This window comes from Carlito syrichta, unplaced genomic scaffold (genome assembly GCF_000164805.1).
Source record: "Carlito syrichta isolate Samal-C Ts95f unplaced genomic scaffold, Tarsius_syrichta-2.0.1 Scaffold307408, whole genome shotgun sequence".
NCBI lineage: Eukaryota > Metazoa > Chordata > Mammalia > Primates > Tarsiidae > Carlito > Carlito syrichta.
Genome location: NW_007251504.1, coordinates 19,255 through 40,184, shown reverse-complemented (window position 1 = coordinate 40,184; position 20,930 = coordinate 19,255). Strand labels below are relative to the sequence as shown.

The window sequence follows — 20,930 nt, the reverse complement described above, 5'->3', positions numbered from 1 at the left end:
TTTTTTTTTTGAGTTGGAGTCTCATTCTGTCGCCCAGGCTAGAGTGCAGTGGCATGCTCACGGCTACCCCAGTGTCGACCTGCTGGGACTCCGGCAATCTTTCCGCCTCAGCCTTCTAGGTAGCCAGAATTACAGGCATGCGCTACCACACCTGGCTAATTTTTTGATATGCTGTAGAGATGAGGTCTTACCAAGCTGCCCAGGTTGGTCACAAACCCAGCCTGGGCTCAGGCAATCCTCTTGCCACAGTCTCCCAAAGTGCTGAGATCACAGGCCTGAGCCACCGCACCCAGCCAGTTCCCTCCTTTTACATATGGGAATGGTACAAATTCAGCCAGTTCCAGACCCCATACTACTGAGTCCTCTAAACAATGCCTTTCAAGTAAGTGTTTTGTTTTTTTTTTTTAACTGTGAATTATATAGACTCTGACTGCCATTCTATGCTAAACATCTCTTTAGGGGACTCCTAACAAGCTTGAAAATCCATCCTATGCATTGAGGTTTTAAAACAAAAAAAGAGGCCGGGCACAGTGGCTCACACCGGCAATCCCAGCACTTTGGGAGGCTGAGGCAAGAGGACTGCCTGAGCCCAGAGTTTCGAGACCAGACCGGGCAACTTGGAGAGACCTTGTCTCTACAATAAATCAAAAATTAGCCAGACATGGTGGCACATACAGGTAGTTCCAGTTACTTGGAAGGATCACCTAAGTGCAGCAGGTCGAGGCTGTGGTGGCCGTGAGCATCCCACTGCACTCCAACCTGGGCAACAGAGTGAGACTCTGACTCAAAAACAAAAACAGCAACAAAAACCCCCCAAAAGGTAACTCATCTGCTTCCCTCATAAAAGTATAGAACATTAAAAACATCATTATCGTCACGGAAGTATCAGCCTACATCCATTTTCAAACCTCTGGGAAAGACTACCTGGCCTCAATGGTCCCAGAAGAACTAAGTTCATTACAGCTTAAAACATACCCTTCTTGATTCAGAAATCCAGCTCTCAGAGTCTAGAAACGTGCCACCGTATCTTGTACTTACGTTGCCACCCCCAAAGGCCACTGAAAAATGTCCACGTCGTTAATCCAGGGGCTGTCATAGACGATGAAAAGGAGCTCCACGACGCCTCCATTTCTCCTGAGGAAGGGGCTTATCCAGTCGTTACTGCACTGTTCATTTCCAAGCAAAACCACTGCAAGATGCTTCAGTTTTTGCAGCTGCACGAGATTTTGCGCATAAAGTAACCACTGGGTGGCATAGAAGATCTTTGCTTTTTCTCTGCCATTTAAGACGAGGACCACGTTATCCACGTCCACCGAGAAGTACCCCGGGATGACAGCAGGGCCAGTGATGAAGCTGTTAAGAGCACAGCAGAAGGAAGCGTCAGAACAAAGGAGTTGGGCATCAGGCGCTCTTACCCATTTCACATGAAATCTACAAGGACGTTTAACCCACAGTCTTCCCAGAAATACAAGCTTTATAATACAAGGTCTTCCAAACAAGCCTGGATGATGGAGCCCAGCTGTAGATTACTGGGAAGCTTTCACTGTAAGCAGGTCAACTTGCAAGGGACACTCAAAAAGGTGGCTGCTTTTCTTGTTTTTGTTTTTAACTACACTAAAATACATGCTGGCTAGAATGTAAGCCTTTAAGTAAAGCAATACAGTTGGATAGTCCGAAACTCTGCAAAATAATGGTGCAGTTCAAACCGGAATGCTGAGTTCTGAACCCAGTTTTGTCTAACCACAGAGGTGAAGTTCCTGCAGGACCCCAAGGCCAATAGTACTAGAGTAAGCCGATACCACTTGAAACACAAAGCCTAAATATGTATTTTGCTGTGTGTACATGTACTGTATGATTTATACAAGATTATTCTAAAATCATAAAACCCTACAGGAGTCCGAATGGGGCTCTGAGTTTGCCTTAGACAGTACCTAGCACTGGAGGTGGTTGATGATTTAGTGATAATTGAGTTATTTAAGACAATCTGCAGAATGGAGGGGGCAACCAAACACTTCAGAAATCATAATAATTATGATATGTTTAAAAGGTTTACTACTGGTAGTTAGGGTTCAAACACCACTGACGGGTACTATTTGGGTGGTGGGCCGCCTGAGACCCAATCCCAACCACTATAAAATATGTCCAGGTAACAGGCACGCTTGAGGACCCCCTAAATCTAAAATAGAGCAAATTATTATTGGTAGTATATGAATGTTTTATTTCTCCTTTAGAATTACAGGCAGGTATAATTCTTAGAACCGGATTAAAAAGTGCTGGTAGAGCACTTAATTTCTGGCACAGAATCACCACCAAATGTTAGCCATTAGTCTGTGAAAAAGCAGGAAACAATATTGTATCTACAGTATAATTTTTTCCTTTATAGGAAAAATATTTAGGTAAATATATAAATATATATAAATATAGGTAGGGGTCTCACTCTGTTGCCCAGGATGGAGTGCAGTGGCATGATCATGGTTTACCATAGCCTCGACCTCCAGGGCTCGGGCCCTCCTTCTGCCTCAGTCTCTGAGTAGCTGGGACTGCACGTGCCACCACACCTGGCTAGTTTTTCTGTTTTTTTGTAAAGACCAGGTCTTCTATGTTGCCCAAGCTGGTCTCAAACTCCTGGGCTCTAGTGATCACCCCGCCTCGGCCTCCCAGAGGGCTAGGATTACAGGTGTGAGCCACTGTGCCCGGCCTATAGTTTAATTTTAGTTGTGCAATAACGTAAACAGAAAAAAGGCCTGCTCAGCCTTTGGTTGTGAATCCACTGAGCCAGTGCTGGCACAAATAAATGCTGTTTCCTGGCAAACTGGCCTCTGTGTCCCGTCTCTCTCTGTAAGATTCCCACTACAAAACTATTGTATCATTTGATTCCTTTTTAAAATTAAACATGAGTTAGCCAGGTGTAGTAGCACGTGACTATAGTTCCAGCTACTTGGAAGGGGAAAAAAAAAAGAAAAAAAGGCTGGAGGCAGCAACAAAATGATTGTTTTTGGAATTATGGGCCAAGTAGAATTAAGAATGATTACAAATTTAATTTTTCTGAATTTTCCAAATTAATATTATAACTACTTGTTATTTACTATAAGTCTATCTTTAAAAGAAAACTATAATGTTTTTGAAAACTATAATTTTAAAAATAAATAAATATGTAAAATTTGAGGACCAAATAGTCTAAATAAATTAAAAATCTTAAGTCAGTTCAATAACAGATTAAGATGATTTATAATTTAGTTGGCAAGGTTACACTTTACATTTTTATATATAACAATTTAAAAAACTCAGAATAGCTTGGGTCTTTTTAATCACAAGTCCCCAAACTGGAAATATTTCCACAGGAAGCAGCCAACAGACAAGAACAACTTCGCACAGTATTAACTCATGTTGCCTTAGCTGGATACTGCAAAGCTGCTGCTTTGGGAGCTATAGTAAGAGTTTTAGCAGGGAGTTTTGGCCCATGTGTTAAAAACAGCACAAGAAGTCAATCTCAAGGGTCACTTTCCTGCGAAAGGAACATCTTTCTAATGGTTCCGATCTGTACAAGTTCGCCTTAGGCACAATTCATTGCGGGCATCTGTCCCATGCTGGTCCTGTCCCTACAGCCCCCAAGCTAGGTAGTGGTGAAGGCCATGGGGTCTGTGCGGTGGCACCAGGGTGTAGGTCGGACCTTCCCAGTGCCTTCAGCGCTCCTGTGAATGTTTCATGGTCTCTTCCAAGCCAAAAGGAATGAGTCAATTCCGTGTTCTAAAATCATGGGGACTAAGCAACTCAGTATCTATGTCTCAACTGCGTAGAAGCCACTTAAATAACACTCATATTGAAAGAAAAAATATTTCTGTTTCGTTCTTAACTAATCATGAGTACTAAATAACGGCACATGTGCACCTGTTGAGTGCTGCGCAAGTTTTCCACCCTTGGAGTCACAGTGGACGCAGTCTCTGTCCTTTCCTGTTCCACACTGACTTTTTTGTCACAGCAGGCATGGAAAACCCAGCTCCACAAGGCATGGCCTAGCTGAGATGACGCAGGGGAACTAATGTTAAGAACAGACACATGAGCAGCTTGGACTGCCTGGAGCTCGCAGTTTGCATGATGCCTGAGAGATGTCACGTGTCACTGTTTCCCAATCTTTTGGGAATCTTATAATCTTTTGAGGTGCCCCAGTGCACATGTGCAGGGTTCCCAGTGAAGACACTGCAGGTCTAGGCGATGGAACTTCAAGGGCAATTCCACTGGATTCAGAGAGCCGGGCTGTGTGCGACATGTGTTGAGAGATTTCTTAGTCAAACTGCAGTGCTGGGGTGGGGAGGATCAACCTTGAACCAGGAGAGCTCAGGAGAGAGAAAAAGGACAGGTGAGGGGCCAGAGAGCAGCTGGTTGAGGGACAGAATGACATGTCCCTGAGGAGGCGAGGGCAGGGCTGCCTGCTGGGGAGGAGGGGCAGGCGGGCAGGGCAGGCTGGGAGTGGGGCCAGACGCTCCTGCTTCTCCACTTCGATCTCGACGGCCAGCGCCCTGTGAGTGGGAGACGAGCATTGCCTTGCTCTCACTCTCCTCCTCTCAGCTGGCTGATCCCAATCTGGTCGCTTTGCCCCCTCATGCTTCTCAACTTTGTACCCGGCTCTGACTCCATTTCAAATATCCCTTGCTGACTACCTCTCTGCTGGCTACTTCAAGCTCCCACCTGGTTCACTGCACACAGCTGTCTCCTTCAAATCAAATCACGGTTTGCAAGTTCGTGTACAAACCAAGTTGCTTGTTAGTCAGGAGCCTCGAGTGTCACCTCTGCTGGGAACGTAATCCCTCCTCTTTGGGCCTTGCTAACTCCTGGCGCCCCCTCCAGGAACCTTCTGGAAAGGCCCCATGCCCCCAACTCTACTCGGATGGCATCCTTTCTTCTGTATTTCCTGAACAACTGACATGACAGGTATGCAAATCATTATGCTTCCTGGGTTCTATGAAAATCACTCATGTGTTTGTCCCAACCACTAGTCTGTGAACTCCCCGAGGTCAGGGGAAGGCATGTCATTCATTCTGAAATTCCCAGAGCCTACTCTGAACTCAAGGGTAAGCACTTAGTACATGCTGAACGACTAAGCCGTCATGTTCCTTAAGGAAGTTACTTGCTCTGCCAATTGACTTAAGTTATCCCACTGCATGTAAAATATAAATCAAGTTATTAAAATTCGATTGGATAATCTTCCTGCTGCATATTTAGTTTGTAAAGTGAGGCTGACGTAAAAGACCTTGCAGTAAATTTATGCATGATGGGTGCTACGCTTCAGTTTCCTAGGATTATTAGTCAAACATCAATCATTACATTCCATCAAGAGTAAACATGTTTTAAGAACTCATATATAGAATTTTAAAACAGTGAATTGCTCTTCTAGATGTCCAGGCATATATTTGATAGTTAGAACTCATACTTTTCAGCATGCTTTCTTCTGCTGCTTGGTTCAGTTAAACAATTTCCTCCTAATAAATACTTTCAATACTTAGAAAGTCCAGAGAAATCATTTAACTTTGGAATTCTAATGCTGGTTGTGGAAACAATATATTTTTGAAATCCAATACACAGTTGACTCTTAAGCAACGCAAGTGTGACCTACACGGGTCCACTGATGCACTGATTTTCTTTCCAACCAAACGATTGGAGAATGCAGTGTTAGCAGGACACAAACCCACCTAGAGGAGGGTCGACTTTCCTACAGGCAGGACTGGAGTATGCACGAATCCTGGACATGCCCTCGAACCGATCTCCTGCGTGTGCCGAGGTTCCTCTCACTCTAATTCAGCAACACGACTGAACAAACACTGCGTGTCCCACTATCACAGTAAGTGAATGACTATGTGAAAGAACAGTGCCTAACAGTCTGTCAAATGCCTTCCTGAACGCACAAGCTAAGCCGTCAAGTGGCTCTCAGCCCCCGGATTCCACATGATTACCTTTGGTTGATTGTTATTTGAGAAGCTTCCAGCATATCAAGCAGGCGTTTCTAACTCCTGAGTGGCCCTTCCCTGAGTGGCTGCCATGACTGAACCTGCTACTGTGCATCACTGCCAGGCGTCACAGCCTCCTCAGTCAGTGTTTAGGTTAGAACACCCTCCCCCATGGTCCACCCCCATCTAGGGTGGGACAATGGGCCAGGAGACATTCGCTTCTGGGGCGGGGCCATTTTCCCCAAGTAGGTCATGCCACGTCTGTGTTTATGCTCATAATCTACCAGTCTTCAAGATTATTTATGATTAACTCACTATATAAATGCACATTTAGTTTAGACTTCCAACTTACAGACTTTTAGTACATAAATGTTTATAATTTGGATGTTACCTGTAATACACCATGCCTGTTAATTTGATGTTCTAACGACAATTTAATGGCTCTGATTCACTGTATGTTATAATACTAAAACTATGTTTACTTCACTGTTTGCAGAGCCACCTATTGTTTGCTTTTAACCCAGCTTAAAATGTCAACATCTTTACTATATTTTCCTCCAATATGAAGCCAGCTTTTTTCAAATGCAACTTTCTCTTACTTTGGACTCATTTTGGTACGTGTTTGTTCCTCTGAAGTGAAAAGACCCCTATAAATAAGGGGAAGCATCTTTGAGCAATTTACATGGGCCAGCTCTGCCTTTTAAAAATCAACTGACTTTTAAAAGGATTTCCATTTCTGTGAGTGGTTGTATCTATGATTGCTTTTTGTCAATACATTTGAATTTTAAAATCTGCACTTGCATTCAGAATAACTAATACGAATAATTTAGTTAATAACAGGTTAAGTCATCCTAAGAACAGAGAAGAACAAGAGGTGCCTTTAACATAGCATTGTTTAGGAGTGAAACAGCTTCACATTATGCTGATTTCATGTTCTTTACCTGTTGGATTTATTTAGTCGCTAATTATGTACATAATTAGGCCCCTTCTCATCAGCCATCTTTATGAAAAACTCCGAGTTCTACTTGTATGAGCATGAAGGTATGAAGCAGTGTTTACAAACATACTGATTTATTGGCACTCATTTTATTTTTTGCCCCCTAAACTCTCCTACTAGTTAGCTTTTTTCTAATGAATAGTTAACATTAAAGTCTATTGGGATTGCATGTCCTTTATTTTTAAATTTTTAATCCAGTGATTCTGGGGATTTTATGAGGTTCTCCTTACTGGTTTTTATATATTTATTTGCGTACAGTAAACAATTTAATTCTTTGTTCCAAAGTAATTAATCATATTCAAGTTATATGCTTACTATGCTTACTACTTTTTTTTTTTGAGTCGGAGTCTGCCACCCAGTCTAGAGTGCAGTGACACGCTCATGGTCACCGCGGCCTCGACCTGCTGGGCTCAGGGGATCCTCTTGCCTCAGGCTTCCAAGTAGCTGGGACTACTGGCGTGCACCACTACACCCAGCTAATTTTTTAATTTATTGTAGAGGTGAGGTCTCACCATGTTGCTCAGGTTGGTCTCAAATCTTTGGGCTCAGGCAATCCTCTTGCCTCGGCCTCCCAAAGTGCTGGGATGACAGGTGTGAACCACTGTGTCCTGCTACTATCTACTTTTTATTTTCATTTCTTGAATTCAAAATGCTTGGAACTGGCAGGGCGCAGTGGCTCACACCTGTAATCCCAGCACTTTTGGGAGGCTGAGATGGAAGGATCACCTGAGTCCAGGAGGTCGAGGCTGATGACTGATTCAAGAAATGGCACTTGTCTTAATAAATAGTTTCTGGGTATTTATCCAGATGCTATAATTTGTGGGTAAAAGAAGATATTTTGAGACCATGTAAGTATAATGAGAAACAGGATATTTACATAGCCCTAAAGTACTTCCTTAAGATAATTATTAATCAAAACCAGGCAGACAGCACTTCAGTCAAGTGCTAAAAGCTAACCTAATCAGGAATGGGTTAAAAAAAAGATGCACTGAGGACGACACTACCACTTGTGAGGTATCCTGAACCAAAGTGTACAGTCTGAATTTTTTTTCTTTTTGAGTGGGAGTCTCAGTCGTGAGGCTGGAGTACGGTGGCACACTCATGGCCACCACAGCCTTGATGCTGGGCTCAGGGTATCCTTCTGCCTCAGCCTTCCAAGTAGCTGCAACCATAGGTGTGGGCCACCCCGCCCAGCTGATTTTTTAATTTATTGTGGGAATGAGGTCTTGCCAAGTTGTCCAGGATGATCTCGAACCCATGGGCTCAGACAATCCTCTCACCTCCACCTTCCAAAGTGCTGGGATGACAGGCGTGAGCCACCGCGCATGGCTCACAGCCTGAATTATGAGGAAACACCAGACAGGCCCAGACAAAAGGACATTCTGCAAGACAGACGGCAGCACTCTCTGTGAGTCACAGGTCGGGAAAGACTGAGGACATACATGGTCGACTGGGGAAGCCAAGGAGACATGAAACCAAGCAGCCTGCAATCCTGGTTGGAAACCAGGATAGCGAAGAGACAACAGTGGGATGGCTGTGAAACGGGAAGATCTGTGACTTCTTCAGTCATTTTGTATGGATGTTAATTTCCTGAGAAAAAAATAACTGTATTGTGATTAAGTCAAATGTTAGCAATTAGAGAAATCTGGGTGAAAGGTATAAGGGGATTTTTTGTACAGTTTTTTTGTAATTCTAAAATTATTTCAAAAAGGAAAAGTTAAAAATTAAAGCAGATTTTTTAAAATGATGATTTCTCGTGATATCATAGGAAATAGTTTGAGAATATTTAAATATTAACAGTTTAAATGTTTGTAGATTAAAGTTTGTAACAGATAAATGCTCAAGTGGAGGAGAAATGAGTCTGGTATTCTATTTCATCTTGGGCTCAATTGTCCCACATTTTGAATGATAAGGCATATAAATTCAGCTCTCATTAAGAAAAGGTATTGTCAATGAAGAAATATCCCAAGTTTTATATATATATATATGTTTTTTCTTTTTTGAGTTGAGGTCTCATTCTGTTGCTCAGGCTGGAGTGCCGTGGGACAATCGCAGCTCACCTTAGCCTTGACCTCCTGGGTTCAAGCAATCCTCCTGTCTTAGCCTCTCAAATAGTTGGGACTACAGGCATGTGCCACCATGCCTGGCTAATTTTTTTATTTTTTGTAGAAAGGAGGTCTCACTATGTTGCCCGGGCTGGTCTCAAACTCCTGGCCTCAAGCAATTCTCCTTCCTTTCTTGGCCTCCCAAAGTGCTGGGATCACAGGCTGAACTACTGTACCAAGCCCCCATTTCTATATTTTGATACTTTAAAAATACACTCTTGCGGTGGCCAGGAGCGGCCACTGTACTCCAGTCTGGGCGACAGAGTGAGACTCCAATTCAAAACAAACAAACAAACAAAAAACACTCTTAGTCCTTTCTCTGCAGTTTGTTCTATCCCCCGTACATTTACACACCAAAATACAGGTATTTTTTTACTCCTTGGGTGGGGTTACCATAAAAATCTTGCTTTCACATATTTGCTGACAGATTGGATCATTATTTATTCTAGTATAGTGGAAACTGTGAAGAGGCCCTTTGGGAATAAGACAGTAACTAAGACATTACTTGTTGCTCCAAGGAGTGCATGAATTAATCCACTATCACCTTTAGCTATTAGTTTGTCTGGGTTTTCGAGGAGACGCTAATGCCTCTGAACCTTTGCACAGACTAGGGAGGGTAAAAGGGAACGTGAACGTTATGAGTGCTTAACAGAATTAATGAACAGCTAGACCTCTGAAATTACATAGTAGTTTGCTTTCTGAAGAAAGCTGAATACTGCATTCAATGCCAGTACACATTTTCCCAGGTTAGGTAGCAATGGCGTGTGGTCAAGCAACATGACTGTCAAGCAACATGACTGTCAGTTTAGCCAGAAACAGCAAGAACTGTGGAAAAGTCTTTTTACTCCCCAGGAATACACAGAGCAAAGGGTGACCTGTGTCTGGGACCTGAGGGTCCCACAGCTACTAACATCATTGCCACAGACTGGAAGTGAGAGGAGGGCTGGCTGGGCTGCCTCCACCGCCTCCCCCGGACTCCATCTCAGCTGGGGCTCCGAAAGCCACGCTAGTAGGACTGACCTGACCCAGAGGATCCGAGGGGAATGGAGCTGGAAGATGAAATGTGGTTACCTGCAGAACAGAAGGCTCCTCTCGCTTGCATCATACATAATCCTCCAAGCAAGGGTGCCTTTGTCCTGGAGTTCAGGCCTCACTAAAGATGGGTCACCAGCTGAAGACTGATTCAAGGAATGGCATTTCTCTTATTAAACAGTCTTTGGGTATTATATGAAGTTCTTTACTTGATATTCTAATTTTTTTCTAACCGGAAGTTCCTCTTAGGTAAGGATGATTCATCTAAAAAAATGACTCAGTGTTCATTATGAACTTATTATGAGGCTATTTATGTCTATTGGACAAATTGTGTTCTGAAGAGGAAATTACATAATATTCTCCCATGTGAATCCATTTTATCTTTTCTTTTTTTTTCCATTTTTTAATTTGTAGAGATGGGCGTCTTGCAATGTTGTCCAGGCTGGTTTCAGACTCCTGGCCTCAAGCAATCTTCCCGCTTCACCCCCGAATGAATCATCAGCTGAAAGGAACAACCTGAATGCTCATTAGTCTCTGAATGGTCACAAAGGTTCCCTCTAACAAATTAAAAATAAAGTTGTCCTAAGATTAAACTTTAAGTCAGCATGTGGTGGATATGAGTAGCTATACGCCAAGAGACACACATATGTCTTCAAGAGACAGGTCTCAGGCTGGCTTGAAACTTAATTGGATATGTTAATACAAAGCACGTATCGACATGGTACATGTGACAAGGTGAGTGATGGAGATATCAGACAGTGAAGGGAATAGAAAGAAGAGTACTGAGGGCAGGTATGGTGGCTCGTGCCTGTCATCTCAACTTTTGGGAGATGGAGGTGAGAAGACAGCCTGAGCCCAAGGGTGAGACCAGCCTGGGCAACTTGGTGAGACCTTGTCTCTACAATAAATCAAAAAATTTAGCTGGGTGTGGTGTGCCTGTAGTCCCAGCAACTCGGGAGGCTGTGGCAGAAGGATTACTTGAGCCCAGGAGATTGAGGCTGCGATGACTTGTGATCATCGTGTCACTGCATTCCAATCTGGGCGACAGAGACCCTGACTCAAAAAACAAAAAAGCTACAGGACCTATTCAACTGACACTAAAAATAATAAAATGGCAACAGGACTTCTACAGTGATTACTATGTTCTAGACATCACTCTAGGCACTGTAATTTACTCATGCATTTAATCTATAAACAACCTGATGACATAGGAACTTTTGTTTGCCTTGTCTTAAACTTGAGGAAATCCAGGCACAGAGAGGTTGAGAAACTCGCCCATGGCCAGACAGCACAGCAGTGGAGCTGGAATCTGAACTGAGGTGGCCTGGCTCCAGCATCTGCCTTAACAACTCAGTCACATGCTGCACACCCAGAGTGATAGGGCTTGTCCACTGGCCCAGAAGTTCAGTCTGCCTGCATGCAGTCATGCATTCATGTCCTGAGCAAAGAGGGTGGACGCAAGTCACCAGTCAGTGGTGAACAATGGTTCACATTCCTTTCTTTCTGAAATGCACAGTTAGTAGCACTACATATAATAAGTAAGCCCCATGCTTTGATTCTCTGTTTAATCCAACAATCCTCAAGTAATTGGGTATCATTTGCAGTCTGCCTGTATGGATGGAATGTCTCAGTCAAGCCAGTACAAGCACATGGCCTGATGGATGGTTCTGTCTCTGTTTGAGGCATTTGTTGGTACCCTGGATTCCATCACTGAGACCCAGGAGTTGGTAAGAATCGGCATTCGTAAGCCCGATGGACCCTGGAACACTGATGACACCCTTTCCACTTCTGTCTCAGAATTAACCTGAAGCTAAAATTAAATGCCATATACTCTTTGTAAGCTTGTATCTGAACACTATGTATTGATGCTTATTTACAACAACTATCCTAACAGACCCAGAAACTCTTCCAGTATCTTCAAGGTGAGCCATTACTGCTGATTTACTTTTGGTCAAATGAGGATGGTGAATGTGTGGAAACACCGAGTTAGTATCCATGTACCTGATTCCACTCAAAACCTGCAATTCTACAAAAGTTGATTAATTTTGGATGAATGAATTATGTACACTTTTTATGAGCCTAAAACTTTAATAAATTATTTTTAAAAATCTGCTACAATGGTGACCTTCTTTGAATACACAGTTCCCTTACACTCTCACAGGAAGTAGCATTACTATGTGACCACAGTATGGCATGCCTCATTTTGCTGACCTTTGCAGATACTGCATTTACTGCAAAACGAAGATCTGTGGTTGCCCTGCGCTGAGCGTCTATCAGCACCCCTTCTCCAGCAGCAGGCTCTGGGTCACGTTTTAGTAGTTCCCACATTATTCCAACCTCTTTCATTACTGTTCTATTTGAGATGGTGATCTGTAATCATTAATGTTATTACTCTAATGATTCTGTAGCCCTATGAACCGTGGCCCTATAAGATGGTGATCTTAGTGGACAAATGTTGTGTGCTCTGAATGCTCCACCAACCAGCCTTTCCCTGTCTCTCTCCCTCCTCGTGGGCCTTCCTATTATTTGAGACACAACAATATCGAATGAGGCTAATTAATGGCCCTATGAGGGCCTCTAAGTGTTCAAGTGAAAGGAAGAGTCGCTCGTCCCTCAGTTTAAGCCAAAAGGTAGAAATGATTAAGGAGGCGAGGAAGGCATGTTGAAGCCAACACAGGCTGAAAGCTAGGCCTCTCGCACTGAACAGCCAAGTTGTGAATGCAAAGGGAAAGTTCTTAAAGGAATTTAAAAGCGCTACTCCACGGAACACACAAGTAAGACAGTTAAACAGGCGTCCTGCTGACGTGGAGAAAGTGTGAGTGGTCTAGAGAGGTAATACAGTCAGCCACAACACACCCTTCAGCCAGAACCTCATCCAGGGCAAGGCCCTCACTCCCTCCAATTTTACGATGGCTGAGAGAGGTGAGGACACTGCAGAAGAAAAGTCTGAAGCCAGCGGCGGTTGGTTGTAAGGCTTAAGGAAAGCAGCCATCTCCATTACACACAAGTGCAAGGTGAGGCCGCAAGTGCTGGTGGAGAATGGCAGCGAGCTCCCCAGAAGATTCAGCCAATGTTGCTGGTGAAGGTGGATGCTCTAAACCAAGGGCCCCCAACTGGTACCAGTCCGTGGCCTATTAGGAACTGGGCTGCACAGTATTTACAGCCGCTCCCCCTCACTCGCATAACTGCCTGAGCTCCGCCTCCTGTCACATCAGCACTGAGAAACCTGCTCCCATTTCCAACATCCTGTCTTGGTGAAGCAGGGTTTTCTGCAGTGACAGCAGCTGACACGAGGTTACAGAGAAGACTAGATAAAAGCCACACACTGCGGGTCACCCATCATCCCCACATGGAACCGTCTCATTGCAGGAAAACAAGCTCAGGGCTCCCACTGATTCTGCATGATGGTGAGTTGTGTAATTAGTTTATCATATATTATAATGTAATAATAATAGAAATAAGTACACAATAAATGTTATGCGCTTGAATCATCCCCAAACCACCCTACCCTCTACTCCTTCTGTAGAAAAATTGTCTTCCATGAAACCAGTCTCTGATGCCAAAAAGGCTGGGAACTGCTGTACTAAACAATATATTTTCAATGCAGACGAGCAGCCTTACATTGAACAAAGATGACATCTAGGAGTTTTTGTAGTTAGAGAAGTCAACGCCTAGCTTCCAAGCTTCCAAGGCCGACTCTTGTTATGGGTTAAGGCAGCTGGTTACTTCAAGTAGCCTTCTGAAAATCCCAGGGCCCTTAAAAATTATGTGAAATCTACTCTGCCTGTGCTCTGTACATGGAACAACAAAGCCTGGATGACAGCGCATCTGTTTTCAGTGGGGTTTACTGAGTATTTTAAGTCCACCGGTCAGAAAAAAGGATTCCTTTCAAAGGAACACTGTTCATTCATGATGCACCTTGAGTGGCCACCCAAGAGCTCTGATGAAGATGGACAGGAGGTGAATGCTGTTTTTAGGCCTGCTAACACAACATCCATTCCGCCATCCACTGGATCAAGGAATAACTTTGACATTCCAGTTTAATTGTCTAAGAAATGCATTTCATAAAGCTATAGCTGCCATAGATAGTGATTCCTTGGATTGATCTGGGCAAACTGAATGAAAAACCTTCTGGAAAGGCATCACCACTGTAGATGCCAGGAAGAGCCTTTGTGATTTATGGGAGGAAGTAAAAATCTCAACATTAACAGGAATTTGGAAGAAGCTGATCCCTATGGTCGGCTTTGGGAGGTTCAAGACTTGAGTGGAGGGAGTCACTGCAGATGGGGTGGAAACAGCAAGAGGACTGGAAGCGGAGCCTGAAGATGGGATGAAGGAATGCAGCCTTGGGACAGAACTTTAATGCGTGGGGAGCTGCCTCTTAGGAGGTGCAAAGCAAGTGGCTTCCTGAGATGGGATCCCACTCCTGGCGAAGGTGCTGTGAACGCTGTTGAAATGACAGCAAAGGCTCTAGAATATTCCATAAGCTTCGTTGACAAAGCAGTGCAGAGGCCTGAGACTACAATTTTGGAAGATGTTCTACAGTGGTTAAAATGCTACTAAATAGCCTTGCATGCTACAGAGAATTCTTTCGTGAAAAAAGTCAATTTCGTGAAAAAAGGAAACTTTGCTTCAATAGATGGAGCAAATTTCACTGTTGTCTTGTTTTAAGAAACTGCCACAGCCACCCCAGCCCTTAGCAACCACCATCCTGACCAGTCAGTGCCATCAACATCGAGGCAGGAGCCTCCAGCAGCAAAAACATTACAACTGGCTGAAGGCTCAGATGACTATTAGCATTTTTTAGCAATAAAGTATTTTTAAATTAAGGTATGTACATTGTTTTTAAGGACATAATGCTATTGCACACTTAGCAGACTTCAGTACAGTGTAAACATAACTTTTACATGCGCCGAATTTTATAAGAATTCATGACTTGCTTAATGAAAATATTTTCTTTTCTATGAAGGTCTGGAACCAAATCCTCAATATCTCTGAGGTATGCCTGTGTAAAATCTTGTAAACATTTTAGAAGGGAAGGGTAAATTCAATTTTCTTTTTTGAGTCGGAGTCTCACTCTGTCGCACAGGTTGGAGTGCAGTGGCACACTGACGGCCACCCCAGCCGCAACCTGCTGGGCTCAGGTGACCTTCTGCCTCAGCCTTCCAGGTACCTGGAACCACAGGCATGTGCCACCACACCTGGCTAATTTTTAAATTTATGGTAGAGATGAGGTCTTGCCAAGTTGCCCGGACTGGTCTCAAACCCGAGTTCAGGCAATCCTCTTGCCTCCACCTCCCAAAGTGCTGGTATTATAGGCGTGAGTCACTGTGCCTGGCACATTTGGCTTTCTTTTGGGAGTTAAGGCTATTAGTGCAAATCCTTCACTCTCAGAATAGTAACATTGCATAACTGTAAGCTTAAGGATGCCAGCTTTTTCAGGAATTTTTAATAATCTTTTCTGAAAATTCTATGTATTACGGGTAGATTAGACTAATATCCATACACATGTTTACTTTTTAAATACCAAAAGATTAGATTTATACACATAACACATAACTACTTTCAAAGACCCCAATTCAACTACTAAGCTTAGGTCTATGTTTAAGCTCCCGAACAGGATTAGATCATCAGAAGCTGGGATGAAAGGAAACAAGATCATGACCAATAATGGTTTTTAAAACCATCTCCTTGTGAAGTAAGATTGCTCTGAAATGATACATGCAGCTGGGCTCGGTGGCTCAGCCGGTAATCCCAGCACTTTGGCAGGTTGAGGTGAGAGGATTGCCTGAGCCCGGGGTTTGAGACCAGCCTGAGCAACTTGGTGAGACCTTGCCTCTACAATAAAAAAATAAAAAAATTAGCTGGACCTGGTGGTGTATGCCTGTAGTTCCAGCTACCCGGAAGGTTGAGGTGGAAGGATCGCTTGAGCCCAGCAGGTTGAGGCTGCGGTGGCCATGAGGGTGCCACCGCACTCCAGCCTGGGCAACAGAATAAAAAAAAATTCAGTCATAGATAAGAGTTTTATAAAGATAAAAACCCCTTAAGCTTAGCAATACATTGCCTTTTGAATCTAAATATAGATAATTTTGAGTATTTCAAGAAAATTGTAATCTATACCATTAAGTCATCATGGAATTCCTACATGAAATATGTTTTAATAAACAAAAATTTTAAAACTGGTAGCAACAGCTTTGATACCAGCTAAATATTACAGAGTTTGGACATGACTATTATATGAGAGAGAAAAATGACAATACATACTTTTTTTTTTAAGGTATATATATTCTTTCCCCAAGGTGTAGAGTGTTTGTTGTTGTTGTTGTTTTTGAGTCAGAGTCTCACTCTGTCGCCCAGACTGGAGTGCAGTGGCACATTCATGGCCACCGCAGCCTAGAACTGCTAGGCTCAGGAGATCCTTCCTCCTCAGCCTTCCAAGTAGCTGGAACTACAGACGCAGCCACCATACCCGGCTAATCTTTTGATTTACTGCAGAGGTGAGGTGTTGCCAAGTTGCTCAGGCTGGTCTTGAACCCCTGGGCTCAGGCAATCCTCTACCCTCTGCCTCCCAAAGTGCTGGGATGGCAGGCATAAGCCACTGCGCCCAGCTGGTGTAGAGTGTTAAATACTTGTCACCAATCAAATGTTACAAAATGCAGAGTGTGAGCTTTTTCATATAATCAGATTAAAAAAAACAAACAAACAGATACATGATTCCAAAAAAGGAGCATTTCGTAACATCCCATTTCATCGGAAAATGTCCAAGTAAGCTTTAACTACGAATACATATTTGAGATTTATTTCTCTGTTCTTCCCAAGTTGAAATGGAAACATTTCCTATCACTATAGTATATTCCTCTTACTTTTCTTCCAGGATTGACATAAAACATCACAACAGCAGCACATCAAAGGTGCATGCTGCGCTCCTAATACCTGTAACAGGTTCTTCCCACAATTGACTTTCCTTCTCTCCACTGAGCGGTCACTTCAGTGGGATCAAGCAAGCCTTCAAGAACGTGCTCCCAGAGATACAAGCCTGCAATACAAGAAAACAAAGCAGTGAACATCTCCCGTCTCGCCTGTCTGGTGTGTGTTCTGTTCCTTTAGTCACTTGACCATGAAGCCACAGTTTCTCTCGGGCCGTGGGCGGGCAGTGTTCCCACCAACAGCCCCATCACACCATCAGCGTCAAGTGGCAAACGTGAGTTACAGTACAGGCCTCTCTTCCTCTAGATTTGAGTAACCCTGAATTATCACTGACCTTTACTACCTCTTATTCTGAAATCAAATGCATTATATTCCAAAGTAAACCACTATACAATTAGAATTGCTTCTATGATACCCAGGGGAATTCACCATTTTGCGAGGCGTCATGGACACACATGTGTGCTCAGGGGTCAAGGGAATGGGCTTCCTCCTCTGGCGTCAGCACACCCCTGAAGGCATGCTGCCCTGCAGACAAAGGCTGCCACATGTTCCCTTCTGGCACAGCTGCAATGGGATTTCGGTCACAGGAGGAGTGGACACAACGGGTAGACAGCACACACCTCTGTGTTAGTGATACTGGAAGATGCGTTTTGTTCCATTCTCATTACACCCTGGCACTAAGGAAGCCAAACAACCATGTCTAAAATCGGCCAACTAGACAAAGCTTTCCAAACAGGGTAGGCTGAGTCACATACCCCCTACAGCCTCCCACAGAGACACTCACGTCCCACTCTCCAGAACCTGTGTGTTACCTTATATGGCAAAAGGGACTTGGATGTGTGACTGAGTTACAGGTGCTGAGGTGAAGAGATGACCACAGGTTATGCAGGTGGGCCCTATGTAGTCTCAAGAGCCCTCCCCAGAGGAAAGCAGGAGGCCAGAAGGGGGGGGGGAGACGGGAGGATGGAGGCGGAGGCTAGAGGGCGTGAAGCCACTGGTCGAGGAATGTGGGTGGCCTCTAGAAACTCACAAGGTGAGGAAGCAGATTCTCCTTAAAGCCTTCAAAAGCAGCACAGCCCCAATGACACATTTCAGATCTGCAGGGCACAATTGAGAAATGTAGGGTGATACATCTGTGCAGTTTGGAGCCCACATGCTTGTGGCAACTTGTTATTATGGTGGCTACAGGAAACTGGATGATGCAGTGAGAGGACGGTCCTGGGAAAGGGGTACAACTCTGACAAATACTTCCAAACATGGTGTGCTTTGGAACTGGGAGATGGGGAAAGGCTGGGGAATACTGAGGAACGTGACTGCAAAGGCCTAGATTAGATGCCTTGAAGAGACTACAGGCAGAAATACGGAGCTTAATAGCTCAGCTTGCGAGGACCCAACAAAGTGGGGCCCACAGTGCACAGACCCCGTATTGTCTTAGAGAACACCTCAATGTCACAAGCAGATTGTTGGTGGAAAAATGCATATGAAAGGCACTGCTCACAAGGACTCTGTGGGACACGAGGAACATGTTATCAGAGAGTGGAGGAAAGGGGATTTTGCAATATAACAGCAAAAATGTAGCTGAATTGTGCCCTGCAGTTACGTGGAAAGCAGAACTTGTAAGTGATGAACTTAATCATTGGCTGAAGATGGTTCTGAGCAAAGTGTTAAAGGTGAGGACAAGTTTCTTCTTGCTGATTACAGTGAAACATAAGAGGAAAGAAAAGGATTGAAGGAAGACCCGTTAAACAACAAGGAGCCAGAACTTGATGATTTGGGCCTTCCTTAGACAGTTAAGATTGCAAAAGAGATAAAAATTAGATTTACTGTCAGGAGAGAAGGCCACAAATGGGGCTGTACACAGTGCCCTGGAAGCATCAGATTAGACTAATCATTTACATACACACAAAGGGCTTTTTGAAGAGGTCACACCTGTGACTGATGGGTCTCCTCAGCCATCTCAGCAGAAACCAGAAACAGAGACGGGATCACTCAGAAAACATCTGCGGAAGAGCTTCTCTTGAAAATGTGAATCCCATGATACACACAGGAGACTCACATGGTTCTTGAGAATGTTACATCAGCAGAAACACTGCTGCCAGCATGGACTAAAGAAGGCTGTCAGGCTCTGAACATTTTACAAGCAGATGTTGGGCTGATAAAATGACTAAGCTGCAGACATGTGCTACTCTTCATGGAAAAGGAAGAGTGACTCCCGTGGTGGAGCTGGAAAGCCAGAACCTGCAAGTCATGGATTTTTCCTCGGCCTGGAAACCCAAAGGAGATGGAGATTGCCCGGCGTGATATCTGCCTGTGTGGATCAGCGACTCCTTTTGACTCCTATCCCCCTCTGTTTGAGTGAGTGCATCTATGCCAGGTTTCCTCTGACTATGTCTAGGGAACAGGCCGAAGAAAGCAGCATGAGACAAAACCCACCAGGCCATTTGGTGCTTATCAGATCGAAAAGAGAAAAGCTGGCTGGGCACATTGTCTCAGCCTGTCATTCCAACACTTTGGGAGGCCGAGGCAAGTGGATTGCCTGAGCCCACAGGTTTGGGACCAGCCCAGGCAACTTGGAAAGACCTTGTCTCTACAATAAATCAGAAATTAGCCAGGGGCAGTGGTGCACACCTGTAGTTCCAGCTCCTTGGAAGGCTGAGGCAGAAGGATCACCTGAGCCCAGCAGGTCAAAGCTGGGGTGGCCGTGAGCGTGCCACTGCCCTCCAGCCTGGGTGATGGAGTAAGACTCCAACTCAAAAAAAAAAAAAAAAAAAAAAAGGAGAGAAAAGTCTAGAAATGAATGCAAACCTGTAAAGATGTAGAATTAATTATGAACTATGATGAAAGGTAGGGTTAAAGGAAGAAGTTACAATTAGAGACTTGCTAGAACGTGATGATTACAGGCCTGGGTTCAGGTATTTGAACTTTAGAGGCTGGAAGCCACCTTCAAGGCTATATGTTTGTATATACGCATGAATGCATGCAGGCAATCTCGTGAGCCAGGCCCTAGCTCTGTGCTTTCCTCTGGTCTGCTATTTCTATCCACATCCTTTATTGCACACAAATCCAGTTCACCTTCCAAGGCCAAATGAAGCCCCTTCTAAATCGCAAAATCCTCGCTGATTCTTCTGGCCCTCAGTGCCTCCTTCTCTAACAGAGCATAATGTATGTCCTGGAACACTAGACTCTCATGACCCTCACGAGAGGAGAAGCCCAGCTGCTTCTGTGGACAATCAAGTTTAATCAACCACATACCCTATCCTCTTCCTCGATACTCACAGCGAACACTGGCGTTAAAGGCTCCAAGAAAGGCCCACAAGGAAGAACCTTGTTTACCTTCGTTCTCTTCAGTGTTCCCCAAACTTGTGTGGCCATCAAGGGCAGAGGTCACATCTAATACTTGTGCGTCAAATATCCAGTAAATAGAGAGTCATGAAAATTCAATGGACACACGCATGTCCATGGACTGGTGCTACCCAACGTGCTCATGGGATCTACCACGGAGTTGGGCTCCGCCAATGACCAGCAGTGGAATCTGTGTTTGTGTATCTACATACAGATGTGGTCTACTGGGAAGGAGAAATCAATATTGGCAAAAAATACATCATACCTGAATTAACAAATGATGAAATAAATGACATCAAAATGAAAGTAGTATCAATTAAGTGCATTTTACAGTGCTTTTTACTTCTTTCTTCTACATATGAACTTACCAATGGCGGCTTTTCCCCAGATCTGTACACTGAGGTCTGTTTTCCCTTTCGTGGATTTGTTTAATATCTGCAGGCTAGTTTTCAATCTGTGTTGTTGCTCATTTTTTTCATCTCCTTCCCAAGGATTCCATTCTTCACTTCCCAAAGAAGACTGTTCTGTTTTAAGAAAGAGTAAAATTTTTACCAGGAAGGGGGGGTGACACGGGAGGGCGGTGGG

The 20,930-nt window shown here is 44.0% G+C and overlaps 1 protein-coding gene across 1 annotated transcript in view; it reads right to left on the bottom strand.

The window, feature by feature from the left end:
* The window catches only part of TMEM5 (transmembrane protein 5), a 25,569-nt gene that overhangs the window by 3,204 nt on the left and 1,435 nt on the right, over positions 1 to 20,930 (bottom strand). The window contains exons 2-4 of the mRNA XM_021715757.1: positions 20,714 to 20,869; positions 17,010 to 17,112; positions 1,039 to 1,353 (exon numbers count right to left, since the gene is read on the bottom strand). Coding sequence (XP_021571432.1) covers positions 1,039 to 1,353; positions 17,010 to 17,112; positions 20,714 to 20,869 — 574 coding nt within the window. The remainder of the gene's footprint in view (positions 1 to 1,038; positions 1,354 to 17,009; positions 17,113 to 20,713; positions 20,870 to 20,930) is intronic.